The sequence below is a fragment of the Cololabis saira genome, chromosome 21, assembly GCF_033807715.1.
Source record: "Cololabis saira isolate AMF1-May2022 chromosome 21, fColSai1.1, whole genome shotgun sequence".
NCBI classification, from domain to species: Eukaryota; Metazoa; Chordata; class Actinopteri; order Beloniformes; family Belonidae; genus Cololabis; species Cololabis saira.
In genome coordinates, this window is record NC_084607.1 from 21572202 (window position 1) to 21591091 (window position 18890).

Below are 18890 nucleotides of genomic sequence, written 5' to 3' on the forward strand. Positions count from 1 at the left end.
GTTTCATATCAAAGTGTCCGATTTTGATTCAGCTCTGAGAATCATGGTGGTCTGACTGTAAGTGTTGAAGCGGGTGTAAACAGATCCAGATCCAGATCCATCTTCATCGTATAGCTGGATGGCCTGAGCTTACCAAAGGAAAGCAGGGAGGGAGAGGAAGAGAGGAGCGAGGTAGAAAGTAGGGCACTGTTATCTGCCCCCCTTTTTTTTTTTTTTTTTACCAACCACCAGGCACAAAGCAGAGAAAGAAAAAGAAACAGCCTTGGAGAGAGGAGAGGACATCGGCAGTGAAGACGAGGAAAACACCTGGAGTCAAAGTCCGGCGTCCTGAAGACGATCAAGAACAGAAGCAACTTTTGAGGGCAGTACACACAGTTGACACACACTCACTAGAGTCCCTCTCATTTGTGTCACACACACGCACACGTGCCAAAAAAGGCACGTGACCGCATACACACACACACACACACACACACACACACACACACACACACACACACACACACACACACACACACACACACACACACACACACACACACACGACCAACACACACACTCTCACCAACATCCAGCAGCGAGATGTTTGAGGAGCAGGCGACCAGGGTCAAGATCACATCCGTGGTGCTGGTGGTGGGGATGTCGGCGATGCTGGCGGCGGTGGGGACCGACCACTGGGCCGTCCTCAGTCCCCGGGTGGAGAAGCTCAACGCCACCTGTGAGGCGGCCCACTTTGGCCTCTGGCGGCTGTGCAAGAAGAGCATTTTCATAGTGCAGGAGGACCCTCAGGGCAAAGGATGCGGCCCCATCAGCTTACCTGGAGGTATGCACTCTTGTTGGAATCTTACGGCTATGTTCCTCTGTGTGAGGATCTTTTTGTTGTCGTTTAAAGCAGAACCACTAACAAATTCATTTGTATTCCAACTGTGATTTTTTGATCTTTTCATCCTAAGACAAAACAACAGAAAAAAAGGGCCTTAGGGCAGAGTGGAAGAATTAACTGACAGGAAATGTTTTTGTTGCATTTGTTTTTATCTGGACATCGTGATCTCATAATTAAACATGCTGCTTCATGGCAAAAAAATAAGAAATTGAAGTCATAGCATCATACAACTTAGTAAGATAAGTTGCTTAAGTCAATTCTACTTAAGAGAAATGTTATGGGTTTTGTTGTTTTAATTAATCCTGGAACGCCAGATCTCCAAACATCTATAAATGTATTGATTATGAAGCGGTGCAGAAATGTTGCTTAGCCCTTTTCAGTCGCTGGATTTGTCCCTTCCTCCATCTTTCCCCCCCTGCACACGATGGCACATGCCAGCACATATGTCGGCATGTGTGTGGACCTCGGCACAAACACACACATGCGGGCACGTGTTTAGACTAATACTTCACAGCTCTGGGGCCAGCCTCTCAGTGAACTGTCATTATCTTCCACCGGGGAAGTCACTGAACAGACTGCCAATTAGGCTCACACCAGCAGCTTAAGTCAAGGGTGTAATGGAGCGTTGCTTCTGCACTTCGACGTCAACAGAAACACCAATCTCTCCCATCTGTCAGAGAGCGTCAGGATGTGCAAGCTCATATGTCAGAATACCATCTGACTCTATACTAAAATGCTGGATCACAAGATCCCATTTAACTTCCACATCTCGAGCGCTGCCTGAAGCATCACGTCGAAGCCGATTTGCCGCTGGCTTTGATCAAGCCAGATGCAAAACTGTTAAGAGAGGAGTTCTTTCAGAAGCACTTTTTCAGATGGCACTGATAAACCTTTTTTCGCAAAATGTTAAAATGCAAATTATGTGGAAAGAAATTACTTAATTACAAGCTTGAAACAAGGAGAGAGAGAGACTAATCCTGTCAAGTATAAAAGGAATCTTATTAAGACATCTTGCAAAGCATTGCACACACCAAGTAATGTGAATTAAAAACAAGTTAAATCATCATGTCTTTCACTCTAAACGCACTTTTTTCTTTTTCTCAAATAGCCATGTAGCTTTAATTACAAGCTCTCTTTGAGCAAGGCCAGCCCCTGGGTAAAGCATGTCTCCCGGCTTCTGGCTTTGGCGCGTGCCTTGCAGCCTAACAAAGAGATTTCATTCTGTCTCTGTCATTGACGTCGCCTCCGGCTCCAGCGCCTTAGGATCAGTACAGGCCTTAATGAAGTGTGGCTTTCTGCTCCATCTCATGGGTTAGACTACACCTGGGAGACCCAGAAGAAATGAGAAGCTGAGGGAAGAGATCAGCGGGTGTGTGTGGGAAGGAATGCCTCTGCTGGGAGAGACGGAGATGAGGAGCTCTGTCAGAGAGTCCAAAGAGGGAACAGGGTTTTTGTTTTGTCAGTGTTATGATGCTATAACATGTTTTATGTATTGTTGGGGAATTGGGTAAAGAGGCAGATGAGGCGTGACAGCTGCCAGTCATGACATATGACAAACAGACAGATAGGTTCCTTTTCCCATCTGGACAAACCAATCACCTGTAGAATATATGAAGGGGACACTGCAGCTGACAGACTCACAAATCCAGTTTGACAAATGAAACAGCCCAGTGAGCGCCTGTCAGGATTTCAGCATCGATTTTTCCTTAAAAATTGGAGGATTTATGGGTCGAACGTCTCATTCTTCTTTTAAATGGACTAAAAGTGGTTACAACGTCAATCTGTCACTAACACATATTTCTAAATTCTGAACAGTTTCTTTAACCGTTGCTGATTGTATTGCTTTAAGGCAAATTTGACTGCTCTGAAGATGAAACGTGACCCTTGACCTCCTAATATCAGCAGTATTGCACTGCACTGTGAAAAAAGATGAAATATACTGGCTTGTATCATCAGTAGATAAAGGTTATGTTCACACTGAAAGCCAAAATACAATTCCTTGCATATCCAAATTGTATTTTGACAGATTTTTTCAAAGTCAGAATAAGCATACAACACAACAAGCAACAAGCCGTTTGTCCAATTCTGATTCAAACCACATATGGAGGTTTAAAATGCAATGTCAATTGGATTTGCACAGATGTGCCCAATACTGAAGGTCTGGTTACTTTGCAAAGGACTTCAAATAGTATTTTGTATCATTAACTGTGCCATTCCTCAAAGTGTCTCTTTCTCAAGGACTTCTTGTAACTTGTAGACATTTTGCTCTGTGACTCCACCTAACAGGAAGTGGAAGAAAAAAAAAGATTGAATAGCAAACAAGCTCCTGACTTTCTTTGTATCAAACTCTTTCTTTGTCTTTGTTGCCAGTCAAACAATCCAGTATGCGGAAAGCTGGATGGCTTTTCTTTCTTTTAAAAAAAAATATTGTTTTCACAGTTTAGAAAACAATGACATTGCACAGATGCATTATAATCTGTGTTACATAGAAAGGTTATATAAAAAAATGTATACATCTTTAGACACATTTGAGAAAAGTGCCAACCTGAAAGGGAAGGAAAGGAAACGGGACTGATTCAGGCGATAAAACTGTAGGACAAGCAGGGAGGAAGGGAAAGACAAGGAAATATATCCTCACAGGACTGGAGAGACACAGGCGCAAACAATCAGGGCTGATGGGAACAGGGGAAATTAAAACAGAACTTAAACACAAGGACACAGACTTTCAAAATAAAACAGGAACAAAAATAAAGCCAAAACCATGACAGTTCCCGCAATATAAACTGGCAATAAACACTACCAAAGCCACATAGCCACAGGCAATAAACTCCTGTGACAAGGTGCATTGTAAAGTTCAGGCACATCTTGCATTGATATGAAGTTTTTGCATTTGTAATGTCTGCTACCACTAGTATGATTATAATAAAACTGTAACAGCTGATTATGGGGCATGAGAGCAACAACTAGTCAAGAGTCATGAATGATTAGTACATTTTGAATAAAGAAATGTAAAATTATGACACTATATAACAAAAAGTACCATTAAGCAAAAAATCTAAACAAAAGTGTGTTTTAAAGATAAAGTATAACAAAACTGGCAGTAGGTAAGCTCCTCTCAGCAGCAGGCCACGTGTCCCCCTCTTACGAAATATGCACAGCTCGGGTAATATGAGGGTCTGATTCTTTGGTTATGCAAACAAAAACCAAAGATATATACATTTTCGAGCAGTGGTGCCGCCCCCTGTAAGTCTATAGCTTTGATGTACAAATCTGTTTCTGTTTTTACTTTTTTTAAAGTTGTTTTTCTGTTGGGAATCAAAAATACCTACACAATGTCAAAGATAAAATTAAAGCTGCAAGCAGCGATGAACGGGCCCTCGCACTCACGGCCACCGCCCCCATAAGCATATCAGAAATAACACCACCCACGACTTCCTATGTCAAACCATTCAAAAGATATAGCAGAAAAAAGGGACAACCAATCAGAAGAAGGGGCGGGGCTAATTCAGGCCAATGAAGGTCAAGGACTCCATACAGAATCTGATGACACCACCCACGACTCTCTATGTCAAACCATTCCAAAGTTATAGCAGAAAATCGGGACAACCAATCAGAAGAAGGGGCGGGGCTAATTAAGGCCAACGAAGCTTAAGGACTCATTACAGATTCCCATGACACCACCCACGACTTCCTATGTCAAACCATTCAAAAGTTATAGCAGAAAAAAGGGACAACCAATCAGAAGAAGAGGCGGGGCTAATTCTGGCCAATGAAGGTCAAGGACTCCATAAAGAATCTGATGACACCACCCACGACTCTCTATGTCAAACCATTCCAATGTTATAGCAGGAAATCGGGACAACCAATCAGAAGAAGGGGCGGGGCTAATTAAGGCCAACGAAGCTTAAGGACTCATTACAGAGTCCCATGACACCACCCACGACTTCTTATGTCAAACCATTCAAAAGTTATGGCAGATAAAAGTATTCTAGGGGGCGCTGTTGAGCCGTTAGGCCACGCCCATTAATGCAAACCATGAAATATCAAATTTATCGCCAAGTCTGGCTTGCATGCAAAATTTGGTGACTTTTGGAGAACTATCAAATATGGACCAATCACATGAAGGGGGGGCGCGCCTTTTGGCGTCTAGCGTCGCCACGGTAATACTTTTGAAAGAGAAAAGTAATGCGTGGTGTCGCAGGATGTAGACGCACATTTTGATGTATAACACACCTGGGTGCACGTTACGGTTCGGGCTGAATTAACTGCCGAAGGAATGGCATAAATTTCGCCAAAATGACACAATTTATTCAAAATGGCCGACTTCCTGTTCGGTTTCGGCCATGGCGCCAAGAGACTTTTCTTTTAGTTGTGACATGATACAGGTGTGTAGCGATTTTCGTGCATGTACGTCAAACCGTATTGTGGGGCTTGAGGCACAAAGTTTTCCGGGGGGCGCTGTTGAGCCATTTTGCCACGCCCATTAATGCAAACCATGAAAGATCAAATTTATCGCCAGGCCTGGCTTGCATGCCAAATTTGGTGCCTTTTGGGGAACTATCAAATATGGACCAATCAGATGAAGGGGGGGTCCGCTTGTTGGCATCTAGCGTCGCCACGGTAACACTTTTGAAAGAGAAAAGTAATGCGTGTAGTCGCAGGATGGAGACGCACATTTTGATGTATAACACATCTGGGTTCACGATACGGTTCGGGCTGAATTAACTCTCGAAGGAATGGCATATATTGCTCCAAAATTACGCAATTAATTCAGAATGTTCAAAATGGCCGACTTCCTGTTCGGTTTCGGCCATGGCGCCAAGAGACTTTTCTTTTAGTTGCGACATGATACAGGAGTGTACCAATTTTCGTTCATGTACGTCAAACCGTATTATGGGGCTTGAGGCGCAAAGTTTTTTCTGTCTGAACCAACCAGATGAAGGGTGGCCGCGCTTTTTGGCGTCTAGCATCGCCACGGTAACGCTTTTGAAAGAGAAAAGTAATGCGTGTAGTCGCAGGATGGAGACGCACATTTTGATGTATAACACACTTGGGTGCACGTTACGGTTCGGGCTGAATTAACTTTCGAAGGAATGGCATAAATTTCGCCAAAATGACACAACTAATTCAAAATGGCCGACTTCCTGTTCGGTTTCGGGCATGACGCCAAGAGACTTTTCTTTCAGGTGCGCCATGATACAGGTGTGTACCGATTTTCGTGCGTGTACGACATACCGCATTCTGGGGCTTGAGGCACAAAGTTTTCAAGGGGGCGCTGTTGAGCCATTTTGCCACGCCCATTAATGCAAACCATTAAATATCAAATTTTTCGCCAGGCCTGACTTGCATGCAAAATTTGGTGACTTTTTGGGCACGTTTAGGGGGGCAAAAAGGCCCTCCTTTCGTCAGAAGAAAAATAAAGAAAGAAAGAAAGAAAGAAAGAAAGAAAGAAAGAAAGAAAGAAAGAAAGAAAGAAAGAAAGAAAAATTCCTACAGATACAATAGGGCCTTCGCACTGAAGGTGCTCGGGCCCTAATAAAAAGGGAAACGCAGTATAACTCAGAAGCTCTGTCATATATTACACTATAGTTAAAAACAGCATACTTTATGCTTTCTGTTGGTTTGCACGTCAAGAGCAGCTCACACAAACACTCCTTCCATACAGGCACGAAATACACTGCTTTTGTGAAGCGGCTGCAACAACAGCAGCACGACAGTGAACCCGAATGACTTTTGAAATTAGCTTCCCACAAAAGGACGCATGACAGCTTGAGTGCTGCAGAAAAATATCAAAATCAAACAAACCCTTTATGGATCACATCATGCAGGACGGCTGGGAAATAAAGAGCATAAATGGAGCTTTTGTGTGCTCCTACACATGTGAGCGAAGAGAGGCTGGGGAAATTAGTCTATTACAGGAGAGCTTTCAGCACTTCCGAGTGGTCAAGCATCCTGTTTTCCTGTCATAGAGTGGAAAGAAATTACCCCTGAAGCACACCTTCACTTGTATCTTCTTCCTCTGCTTTTTGTTTTTCCCAGTGGGACAAAGCCTTTATAATGCCCCCAATTCCTATACTTAAAAGCACTGATGTCACCTTGACCCACAGTTTGTACTTTCTCAACATGCTGTAATTTTCCTCTCTAGTGTCCTGGCCAACTGTTTTTTATTGGTGAATAGCTAAATCGTTGTCAAGGTGAGGTGCAGGGATTAGCCAATCAGACAAAAACAAATAACAGCTTCAAAATGTCAATGACTTGACCCCATAGGCATGATAGAAAATAACAACTACAGTCAAGATAGTAATCACAGGAATCTGCTTGCAGTGATGTTGGTCAAACCTTGCTGTTTTGACTTTCATTCTAAAGGTCAGGACGCACGTATGAATTCAGTAGGAAATGAGGGTTCTCCTCTGCAGTCATGCCCCACTTATCATAACTCCTTGTGGAATAACCATTGAAATATCAATGCTATGCATCCTTTAAACTGACCCTGAACTAGTTGCATAGTGTGGCTCCTAAAACAAACACCTCCCATGCATTAAACTGAAATACTAAAGAAACAGGTGCTGTATTTGGAGCAATCTACATTGTCAGAAAAGTTCAAAAATATGAGAAAAAAAGGGAAAGGGGGAAAAAGCAGAACATGGGTAAAGTGACTAGAGGAAGGGGGGAATGAGAGCAAAGAAATTGTAAATTAGAAGCTGCACATTAAAGAGAGAAGGCAGCAGTTTAATGGACAGAGGTAAAACTAAAATGACAGGCGATGCCCTGCTCTAATAACCCTCCCTCCCAGAACTAAATCTCCCTATTAGCCAGACTGCAAGGTCAATGATACGCACCCAGATGTTTTGCTCCTCAGTGAATGTTTGCTACTGGGTGATGATCATCACATCAAATTGATTTTTAGCCTTTTACAGAGTTTTTACTGTTATTTTAAATGGAAGTTCATATATAAATAAATAAAAGGTGATGGTAACAGTGGTGGTGGCAAACATCATTTTAATATGAACATATAACTAGCAATTCCAATATTTGGGTTGCCTTGTCATGTATAGTCTGTGTCACTTCAAGTCTCCCTAAAATGTGTTGTGTGAGCAAGTCAATAATCAAACTATTCAGAATATATTGGTTTGATTGTTGAGATAAAATCACTTCAACTGTTACACTTTAATGATGACATGGTTACTGAATGTTGTATTTCTTTTTTTCATTTTGATAGATCTAAAATACTTTTGTGTGTAAAACAACTGATATCATGTAGGTTGAACAGGAATAATATTGTGTAGTTCCTCTTTCTTTTGATTATTTCTCAGTCAGTTTGAATTTAGTTTGTCTGGACTTTTGGCTTTTCTGTACCTTATTAATTAATTGAGTTTGCATATAGCCTCATAGGCTCGCAGATCCAGCTGCTGCATATACTGCATATGTTCCTTGTGAGATCAAAGAGAAGCATTAAAGTAACAGAAAAGAACTGTTGCAGTTTTTATCTGAGAGGGTCACTCTATAGGCTATGAAGTTAAGTTGCTTTTATTGACACTGCCCGGTTTACTCTTGTTTGGTCTCTTTCTCCTCACCCTATAATTTTCTCTTCCATCATAACGTAAGTGCATAGCCTGTTTCCACCAAACACCACAATACCGTTCAGTGCTGTATAGTATGCAATCATTTGTGTTTCCATCATCCCAACCTAAGAACCATTTCAAACAAAACACATCATACCACAATGGTTGTTGACACTGGTTTGTTGAGGTACAAAAACCAATGTGCAGCTACAAACACTGCAGTCACTTGATTGGTCGACATAGAGTCGTCTCATCCATGTGACAAGGAGATAAAAACAAGATGGCCCATTTTGAAGGCTTTCCTTAAACAAAGTTCAAGTTCTTCTTGCAGAGAAGAGAGAATACAATGGGCTGGATGTTTTCCACTTCTGTCCACTTGTAGCTTAGTTGTATTCTCCTTTCTTGATTGTGTTGACTGGAGACACTGTCTTGCAGGTGTAATGTCCTGCTGTTATGTAGCTATAACAAACTGACCAACACAGCAGGCATTGGAAATGTAAGACAGATCATGGATTACCATTCCAAACTAAACTAGACTCAAACCGGGTTTTCCTGCTCAGTGGAAATGTGGCCTAAGTTACCTCTCCCCTGCTGTCCACGGTTTGTCTAGTTACTTTCGACTTTGTGATGCAGTATAGCGCCTTAAAGCAAAGCATGTTTTTTTCTGCCAGGATTGGGTCATGCAAGATAGGCCGGAAAAAATAATCGAATGCTTTTGTGGCCAGGATATCTACGTTGAAGCACAGCAAATCTCCACTAAGACAGGAATATATAGACATAAACATTTTACATACAAGCTGTAGCAAGAACAAATGCAACTGCTCCCATAGAATCCATCCCTGTTTATGTAGATCATTAAAAATAAATAATGAGTCGTTTGAAGCTTTTCTATATAATTCAAAGTTGTGTTTGCCTTTCTTTTGTGTGTTGGGCAAAGAATACATTTCATACACAGAAGGAAAAAAAAAGAAAAGCATAGTAGCTTCATCTGAACACAAATGATCTTAGATTAGCTTAGCCCCAGAGGTAAAGACATTAGAGATGACTAATGAAAATAACATATTAGCAGATCTGCACTCCACTGTGACCCTGTCTCTAATTTGTTCGAATTCGCACACACACGTCCATGCTCATGCACACACACAGTCCCCGTGATTTACGCTTTTACATGTGCAAATAGATAGGACTAGCCAAGACTTGCAGCAGCCTGTTGCTAGGTTACCCTCTTTAGTGATTCTTTTTCATCCAGGGTAACAAAAAATCCTCTGTTGCCTGGTGCGAACATACACGCAATCACACAGTATGTACCCTCACACACACTAACACACTAACTCTGTCTGTGTGGACAGAGAGAGCACCTGGCTGCTTTATGAGTTTAATCTCAGCAAGAAAGATGAGCAAGCAGAGGAGAAGGAACGCTCGATTGGCCTTCAGGCCCACACCGCCCCTCCCTCTCAGCTCAGCTGCCTTTAGAGACGGCAAATAGATGGATGAATGGGAAATGGCTGCTCCCTAGAATCATTTTTCTATGGCTGCAAAGCTTCATCAAAGACTTTGGTCAAAGGACTGAAGATCGAGCAAGCAAAGTGTGGAAATGCATAGTTTCTGCTTGGAAACCAGTAAAGACCAGTTTTCATGACGTGAACACGGGCATGATGGAGGACAGTGAAGGATTTAAGATATTTTATTTTAACCAGAACACAACAGCCTAAAAATGAACCGTAACAGCAGTGCATGCAGATCCTTATATTGAGAAATTAGGAAAATACAGTTATAGATTTTCATGCCAAAATAACTCACAACACACACTTTTATCATGCATCAATGCAGTTGTTTTTTGTTTTTTAATTCAATTGGGTCAGATGTTGTGTTGCACCGTACAGGGTAAATTCAGTCGTCAATTGAACTTTAACTGAAACATTGCACTTTTTTCTGTTGTGGACATGAGACTAGTTTTTACGATGCATAGGTTTTAATTTACATCTTTACAAAGGCTTTTTGACCTAGAAAAAAATGATAAAGTCATATCTGTAAAGAAAAATATGACTCTTTTGCTCAACTGCACATCAAAAATGGTGCTATTTTGAAACTGTGATTCTGAGCCATAAGAGGGTTGATTGTGCGCTCTAGGTAGAGAGCTCAGCAAGTTATTGCTGTTACTGCTGGCAAGGAAGACTAGCGCGGCCACTCTTGAGGATGACCAACCACGTGAGCTGAAAGGTGAGTGGTTTCAGCTGAGTTTTGGGCTTGCAGGGGACTTTTTGACTCGTTGGATTAGTGGTGTGTGCCTTCGTATGTGTGCTGTGTCCTGTGAGACAAGCTCTAACTCTGTTAAAGACCTTGATAGGAGCTATGATGAGGATGTTGGTTGGTCATCTGCTGTGGCTGCTGCAGAGGTTGTGTTGGTCAGTTAGGGAATGAAAACGGTCACAACGACTTGCAAGAATCTGAAGCTTTAACTTGAAACCTCGCCAACTCCTACTGAAAGCGTGGATGCTTTCAATAGGTGTTCTGATGCTGAGGGGTCCAGCTCTGGTTTCAACTGTGGCAACCGGGCTCTCGATCCGACACACGCTCAATGAGGAAGGGCAGTTTATTGGTGAACCATTGGTGAAGGTCATGTTCTTCCCTAGCGATGTTGCCTAGCAGCATTTTCATCAGGTGGCTGTATGAAATGGAATGGTGAGCCAAGCATTGTGGGCGCCAGAGCATGTCCTTGGAGCCTCTCCTCCTCCTGGAGGATCTCCTGTGGAGCAGCTCCAAGTCTGGATTGAGCTGCAGGCTGGTAAATCGGAGGCAGATTGAGTGAGTTTTGGCTATTTCTTGCACTAGAGAGAACAGAGTCCTGTGAAGCATGCTATAAATGCAGAGTTGAGTCCTGAAGATCCATTTACAAGTTCTCATACTTCTTATACTGTAAAGTTCATTAGTACAGGTCCTCACTGACGGAGCAAACATCTGATGGCTTTCCCCCAAAGGCTTTTCTAGTCTGATCTTTGAAAAAGGATGTGGATCTAAGTGAGCCATGAAGCTGCTGCTCATCTGCACTGAAAAGAACATGGTGGGGTGTTTGGGTGATGGTCATTGATGTTTCCTGGACTGAAAAAATGTGTGAAGTACAGTAATTTGGGCATTATTTTGTGGATGACCCCACCGAGACCAGAATGGTTAAGGGGTTTTGATTGGCCCAGCAACACCTTGATGTTACCTTGGAGAAGCTTTGTGATGGAGATCTGAGCACTTTTGTTTAAATATTATGTTAATGAGAATGTTACCTGAAAACCAACATTCCCAGGTAGAATACTACACATAATAAATCAGTGTAATGAATATCATAATTATTTGTCTCATTAAACTTGCTAATAGGATTCACTGAGACTTTTCCTGACACATAGCGATACGACCTGTTTCCAGCCCTTCCTGCTTCATCTCCTTCTGTCTCTTTTTCTCACCTCCTCTCTCTCAAACCTGCTGTCACCCTTCCTGTCTTTTTCACTTTGCAGCAAAAAACTGCTCCTACTTCAAACACTTCACATCGGGGGAGGAAGCGGAAGTTTTTGAAGTGAAGACCCAGAAAGGTAGGTGTCACCTCACAGTTAACAAAGCACCCAACTTTCAATCTGTCACAAGAAAAGGTATAGCAATATCATTTTGCTATATGTTATAATATTATACAAATTATTATGTTATATTAGGATATTACTATATTATTACGCTGTATTTATATTATATCGTGCTACACCATTCTATATGATAATTATTTATTTGTTTACTTATTTATTCTCAAATTAATATTCTTAATTTATGTATCTACTTTCATCATCTTATTTACACGCACACACACACACACACACACACACACACACACACGCACACCCCACACACACACACACACACACACACACACACACACACACACACACACACACACACACACACACACACACACACACACACACACACACACACACACACACACACACACACACACACACACACACACACACACACACACACACACACACCTAGATACATGTCATTGTAACTGATGTCGTCTTTTGTCCCTGTTTGCACTGTATGTTAATAAATACATTTTAAAAAAAAAAGAAAAGAAAAGGTATAGCAAGAAACATTGATGGTAAGAGGATAAAATGGAAAAGTAAATGAGGAAAACATATTCTACCTGATTATTTCCTGATAACACACCTAATCTCCCAGCGCTGTGGAGAGAAAAGCACATGTGCGACTGGAAATGTGTTTTATATGTTAATGCTGACTGCCTCATCTTATTTCTTTATTATAATGATGTTTGGACATTTTCACATAAGTTAAACTAAACCGTCGCTCATGCAGGCCAAGAAGGAGTTCTGTGACAGTGTTCTCTGATTTATTTATTCAAACTTGCTGAACAGCTTGCCTGTTCTTGTATTAGGAGGCTGATGCTTTCAGCTGTATGCTCCTGATAGATGCAGGGCAGCTTTGGGGAACACAGATACCATATGAAGTCAGGCTATTAGAGATGGTTCTTTTAGATATACTGACATAGATGAACAATCCATATCTAACTGAAATAAGGAAAATGCATTTGAAATAAAACGTTTTTGTTGGCCTACTCTGCAAAGCTTCTATTGGCATTCACATTTTAAAACCTGCAGCCATGGAGCAAAATCTTTGGACTGCATCCGGTCTTTGTTTGAGGTCCAACTGGTTTTGATCTACTGGTGCATCTAATCTCAGAAGTGGGAACTCAGTATGACATCACACTAGAGTTGAGTCTATTCAACTTGCAGTTGGAAAGTTTGAAAATGAAGCTTTCTGAGTCATTGTCACTAGCCGCCGGTAATACTAATTCATAACAAAGCTGCAGGCTACTAGGCAGCATGGTTACATGTGAACTGTACCATGCACATGCCTGACGTTACATAAATGCAATAAAACTGTTGTGTGAACTTGACTTTGCATTGGCTTTGTTGATACAAGTAGCAGCTATGTTGGATTCTGAAGTCGAGTGGGTTCAGGTTACACCTACTTTTCCAGTTGGAATTTTAACTTCATGGAGCATTCCTCGTTAAAATGTCAGACTTTGAACATGGGAATTCTGACATCCAAGTACAAATCTGATACACTACAAGTATCTACTAGTTTAAGCAGAAGTAAAGAAACATCATTAAAGGACAAGCTATCAGATCATCTCAAATGGGTTCCAAGTGCTTCATAATTTATGCCTTGAATCAGGACGCAGTTGTTCGAATCCTGCAATGAGATAACAATTTTTCAAGTATTATTCAAAATGTAAGCATGATATATGCTTCAGTGATGAAGCAGCAGCATATGTGTGCTGTAGCAGGAAAACATAGGTATAAGATATGCCATACTTTTATGTGCAACTCTTTAGAAATGTTACCATGTGTTGGATCGACATGGACGACAACGAATGTGATTTCTTCTTCTTCTTTTCCAGCCAGGTAGAAAGACAGATTGCTGCAGTGTCAGCAAAAATGACTAATGCTCAACATTTATCAGCCCCAAATCACATTAGAGCTGCTCTATTTTTGTCTTGGCTAATCTAAAGGAAGTAAAGATAAGGAGATTCAGCACCACATTACAGGTTTACAGCGCTGCATAAAGGAACCCGCGCTGCCAAGTAGTCTGTTGGGTTGTTACAGAGCGACATAAACAGCAATGGAAATGGATGAACGGCATTAAAAACGTAGGTCCCATACTCATAAATAAATAAAAAAGACTCAATATTATTACATTTTAATTCCTGCTCATCCAATCAATCAAATCAATCAAAAACTACGTGTTTAATATGACGTGACCGGTTAAAAGATTCCAGTTTAATAAAAGATGTATGACATGTGAATTAAACTCCTGACACAGATTCAAATATTTTGTTAAAAAAGGCTGCTAACCAGTGCATTTGTTGATCCATATTAAACTTTCTTTATATAATTCATACAATAGAGGCAAAATGTTCGGAGCATGCGTGCACATAGTCGGTGCTAAAGGGCCGGTGTCCTGCGTGTTTTGGATGTTAATTAATGGTCATCATCAGCAGGTCATCAAGGTCTGCACAGGTCTGTTAATGACACAGTCATGTCTGTCAGGGTGTGATGAAGCAGGGACACGTCTAAAACATGCAGGACACCAGCCCTCGTGCACCAACTATGTGCTCTTCTGGTTTTGAGCCAGTTAAGTGTAACTGGGGAAAAAAAGAAAAAAGAATTTAAGAAATGTGGGTATTCAAACTGAGCCCAAGATGCACTTGAGAGGCTGAATGTGAGGATATTTCACATTTGGCTTCGTGACAGTGAAGGCGAAGATATTGCTCTGAGGTTGTTTTTTTTATCACAGCTTGGAATGTTGCAGAGAAACATTTTTTTTTAAATCAAAAAAATTGACAAAAGGGAGGTGGAGTGAACACAGAGCCATGTTCTAATCTTATTGTTATAAGCCTGCAGCATCTTATCCGTCATGCAAATGCAATTATTGCTGCTCTGAATGGATATGTCTGTTTATTTTTTTAAGTGGGGATAATTTAAAGGCTAATTATCTGTGTCATAACTGGGCTGAGTGGTATATGGAAACAGTTATTCCCTGAATTCCAATCTCCCCCCTCACAGACTCACACACTTACAGGCGCGTTCCCGCAACTTGCGTAAGGGTTCAGGGCTGTCCCATTCCTAAAGTCGTTAAGTGGGCTCCCAGCAGACATTTTGAGCCCTTACTGCTCACTTACCGTAAGTCCGCCAGTGCGTCCGAAATACCACACTAAAAAGTATATACTAAAAAGTATACTTAAATTGGGCACACTTTTGAGTAAATATCAGTAGTGTGCATTAATTCGGACGTACTATTAAAAGCGTACACAACACTTCCTGCCGTAGGGAGGGGGGGGAGTTGTTACCATGGCAACCTGTCACAGCAGCGGTAGCAGCGCTCCTCCCGCTCTTTCCCGTTTTTTCTGGCCGAAAAAAGATGACATTATATAATATTAATAAATACGAATATTATAATATTAATATTATATAATAATATTATTATACTTAATATTATACTTATGACTGACATATACGTATCACTTAGCAACCAAGAAAACCAAAAAAAGGACAAATGAAGTTTTGGACTTTCTTCAAGACTAAAGACAAGAAAAAGAGGCTGAGGGAGCTGGATGAAAAGGAAGAGGAGAGGGAAAATAAGAGGGATGACCAGTTATCTAAGTTAATTGACATTTTTGGGAAGATGGTGGACAAAATGTAGTTTTCTTCATCATTTTTTTATTCATAATTTTAGGTTCAATTTATTTTGTTTTCATTTCATATTAGACAAATCCTCAGTTGACCTGGTGTTGAATAAACAAGACTTGCTTTTCTTTAATCTGAGTACAGTGTTTGAATTAAGATTCCCTATGTTAACAGAAACATATAAATACTAGCAAGACCGTTTTAGATCCAACACAAACAAGTCAGGCAGTAATTTGGTTATTCATTTATTCATGACCACAAAATTTAAACAATTTCAGCAAGTTGAACAAAAACGTTGCAGTAAATAGTGATAATATAACTGAAATATTTAGCTCAGGTTACCATCAATTTATACACTCTCTTACAAAAATGAAATGACATCATGCTCAAAATGGAAAGTAATATTAGTTGGTCATAACACAGCTGTAATATTTAACTCAGGATACCATCAGTTTACAAGCTCTTACAAAAATGGAATTACTCGGGGATTGATCCTGGCATACTGGATGCGCTGGTATGGGTAGATTGAAAGAAAGACACTACATTAACAAGGAAATATATTGTACTATGCTCATATTTAAATTGTGTTCTTTGTTGAATTTTATTCTCCTTTATATAGGCTACCACTTTGTTTTCAAACATCCGTGGGATGATCATTCCCAAACTTATAATACCGGTACATAACATTTTGATCTGACGTGTTTCCGGTTTCTGCTAAGTGCTGTCCCATTCTTATTTCTACCATTTGGAGCCCTCACACCCCCTTCCAGCTGATGTCACTTAAGTCTGTGAGGGTTCAGGGCTTGAGGGTTTAGGGCGGAGATCTGAATTCAGGGATTATGTGAGCAATACTGCCTTCATTTTTAATCACCACTGCTTTCCTGTTTGTCTCCGTCACGCCTTTTGATTTGTTTTCACCAACTCTTGCCTTCTTATAAGTTTTTCTCCTTGTTTATCTCCCTCTCTCCACACATTTCATCCTTTCTTTTAATATTCTTTTTCATTTCTTTTCCCGGAGCAGAGTACAATATCTCAGCAGCAGCCATCGCCATCTTCAGTCTGTTTTTCATGATCCTGGGCACCCTGTGTGTTATCTTCTCCTTTGGGAAGGCGCGGGACTACCTGCTCAGGCCTGCTGGGATGTTCTTCGCCTTTGCAGGTCAGATATGGCAGACAGACACTGTCGGCTCTCATTTCCCAGTTCAGCTTGAAAAGAAGTGCTTCAGAATCATCATCCTTTCAATCAAATCCAACTAATTTAGAGAGGATAAAGCTTATACTTCAAAGTCCTTTTCTTAAGTTTTAAATAAATTTAAACTATAAAAAACACTGTTAAATGTGTGAACCCCATCAAACTCTGGATTCTGTGTTGCAAAAGCAAACTGATATAAATTGTTTTGGATTGATAGGATTTTGACAACACAGAGAGCATGGATCAAAATGAGCCATCTGGTTTGTAAATATTTATGAGTGTTTTTCTCTTTTCTGACATACAGGGCTTTGCATCATCATTTCCGTCGAGGTAATGCGCCAATCAGTCAAGCGCATGATTGACAGTGATGAAACCATCTGGATTGAATACTACTACTCGTGGTCCTTCACATGCGCCTGTGCCTCCTTCACGCTGCTCATCCTCAGCGGAGTCGCCCTGCTCCTTATCTCCATGCCCCACATGCCTCGCAACCCCTGGGAGACATGCATGGATGCTGAGCCTGATACCTTAGATTAACCACAAGTGATTCAACAGGTATTTCTTGCAAAAAAAATCAACATGAACATAAAATGGTTTAACATTATAATCAAATCAGTTACTTAAATACAATGTATGGAGGATAAAGAAGTTTGCAAATGACATGAAACATCTGCTGGAGCAATAAGAGATCCTTCAACCTCAGAAGATGACTTACTGTATGGCTACATTTTTGTATTTCCACTCTTTTTGGTAATTGAAGTAGAGATGGAAGGTTACAAGGTTAAAAAGGCTTGTTTTGTTCATTTTTTAAAGTTGTACATTCTTAATTGACTTCATATTTATAATGTACTTTTATTGATAAAGGGAATTATTGATCATCATTAATTAGGGCCCGAGCACTTACAGTGCGAAGGCCCTATTGTATCTGTAGGAATTTTTCTTTCTTTCTTTCTTTCTTTCTTTCTTTCTTTCTTTCTTTCTTTCTTTCTTTCTTTCTTTCTTTCTTTCTTTCTTTCTTTCTTTCTTTCTTTCTTTCTTTCTTTCTTTCTTTCTTCTGATGAAAGGAGGGCCTTTTTGCCCCCCTAAACATGCCCTAAAAGTCACCAGGTTTGCATTAATGGGCGTGGCCTAACGGCTCAACAGCTCGCTCTAGAAAACTTTTCTCTGCCATAACTTTTGAATGGTTGGACATAAAGACTCGTGGGTGGTGTTATCGGACATGGTTTTGAGTCCTTGACCATAATTGGTGCAAACCAGCCGCGCCCCTTCTTCTGATTGGTCGATATTTATAGTTCCTATTTTCTGCCATAACTTTTGAATGGTTTGACATAGAGAGTCGTGGGTGGTGTCATTTCTGATATTCTTATGGGGGGCGGTGGCCATGAGTGCGAGGGCCCGTTCATCGCTGCTTGCAGCTTTAATTATTATTATTATCATTATTTTATCATTATTATTAATAGTAGTAGTAGTAGTTGTTGTTGTAGTATCATCATTATTATCCTTATTATTATGCTATCCCAAAAGTAACATAATCTATGATGTTCCCCAGTTTTATGAATTTCTACACACTTGGAGCCTCAAATTAAGTTTTTATCTGTTCAAAAAAGTAGCGTTCGATACGTTTTTGCAATGCAATGTGTAAATGCATGCAGGGGGGGTTGTCGGGGGGATTAGGCCCCTGGCCAAATAATTTCCCTTACATGCTTTCTCAGGATTCCATATCAGGTGTGAATGGAAAGATATACATACATTCAGTGCCCCGTTTCCTGATGATGGAGCCAGGTAAAGTTCACAAGACATCAACAGTTATACATGTTTTCCCTCTGGGCTAGGATGGAGGCTGACGTTGCCTGAGACACGTATCAGCATCATTTCAGTGAACTGGGGCTGTCATTCACAACCAAGTGTCAGTAAATATCAAAGCGAACATCAGATTCCATTTCCAGACATTTATGTCTTCTCTATGGTTCTTATGCATTAGCTTCAAACAAGTCATACCTCCAGAC

At 40.7% G+C, this 18890-nt stretch overlaps 1 protein-coding gene across 1 annotated transcript; it reads left to right on the plus strand.

Moving 5' to 3' along the window:
* The first annotated feature begins 582 nt into the window (after positions 1-582).
* Positions 583-17458, plus strand: LOC133422304 (voltage-dependent calcium channel gamma-1 subunit-like). The gene is made up of 4 exons (XM_061712252.1): positions 583-823; positions 11949-12023; positions 16714-16851; positions 17189-17458. The coding sequence occupies exons 1-4, from the start codon at positions 583-585 to the stop codon at positions 17419-17421; spliced, it is 687 nt and encodes a 228-aa protein (XP_061568236.1). The 3' UTR covers positions 17422-17458.
* Positions 17459-18890: the final 1432 nt, after the last annotated feature.

What these genes read in the sequence shown, in the direction of transcription:
- LOC133422304 (XM_061712252.1), top strand. Translation starts at nt 583, where the DNA reads ATGTTTGAGGAGCAGGCGACCAGGGTCAAGATCACATCCGTGGTGCTG. An exon ending in TGAAGTGAAGACCCAGAAAG is followed by an intron (nt 12,024 to 16,713) that starts GTAGGTGTCACC and finishes TTCCCGGAGCAG; the next exon opens with AGTACAATATCTCAGCAGCA. An exon ending in GATGTTCTTCGCCTTTGCAG is followed by an intron (nt 16,852 to 17,188) that starts GTCAGATATGGC and finishes TCTGACATACAG; the next exon opens with GGCTTTGCATCATCATTTCC.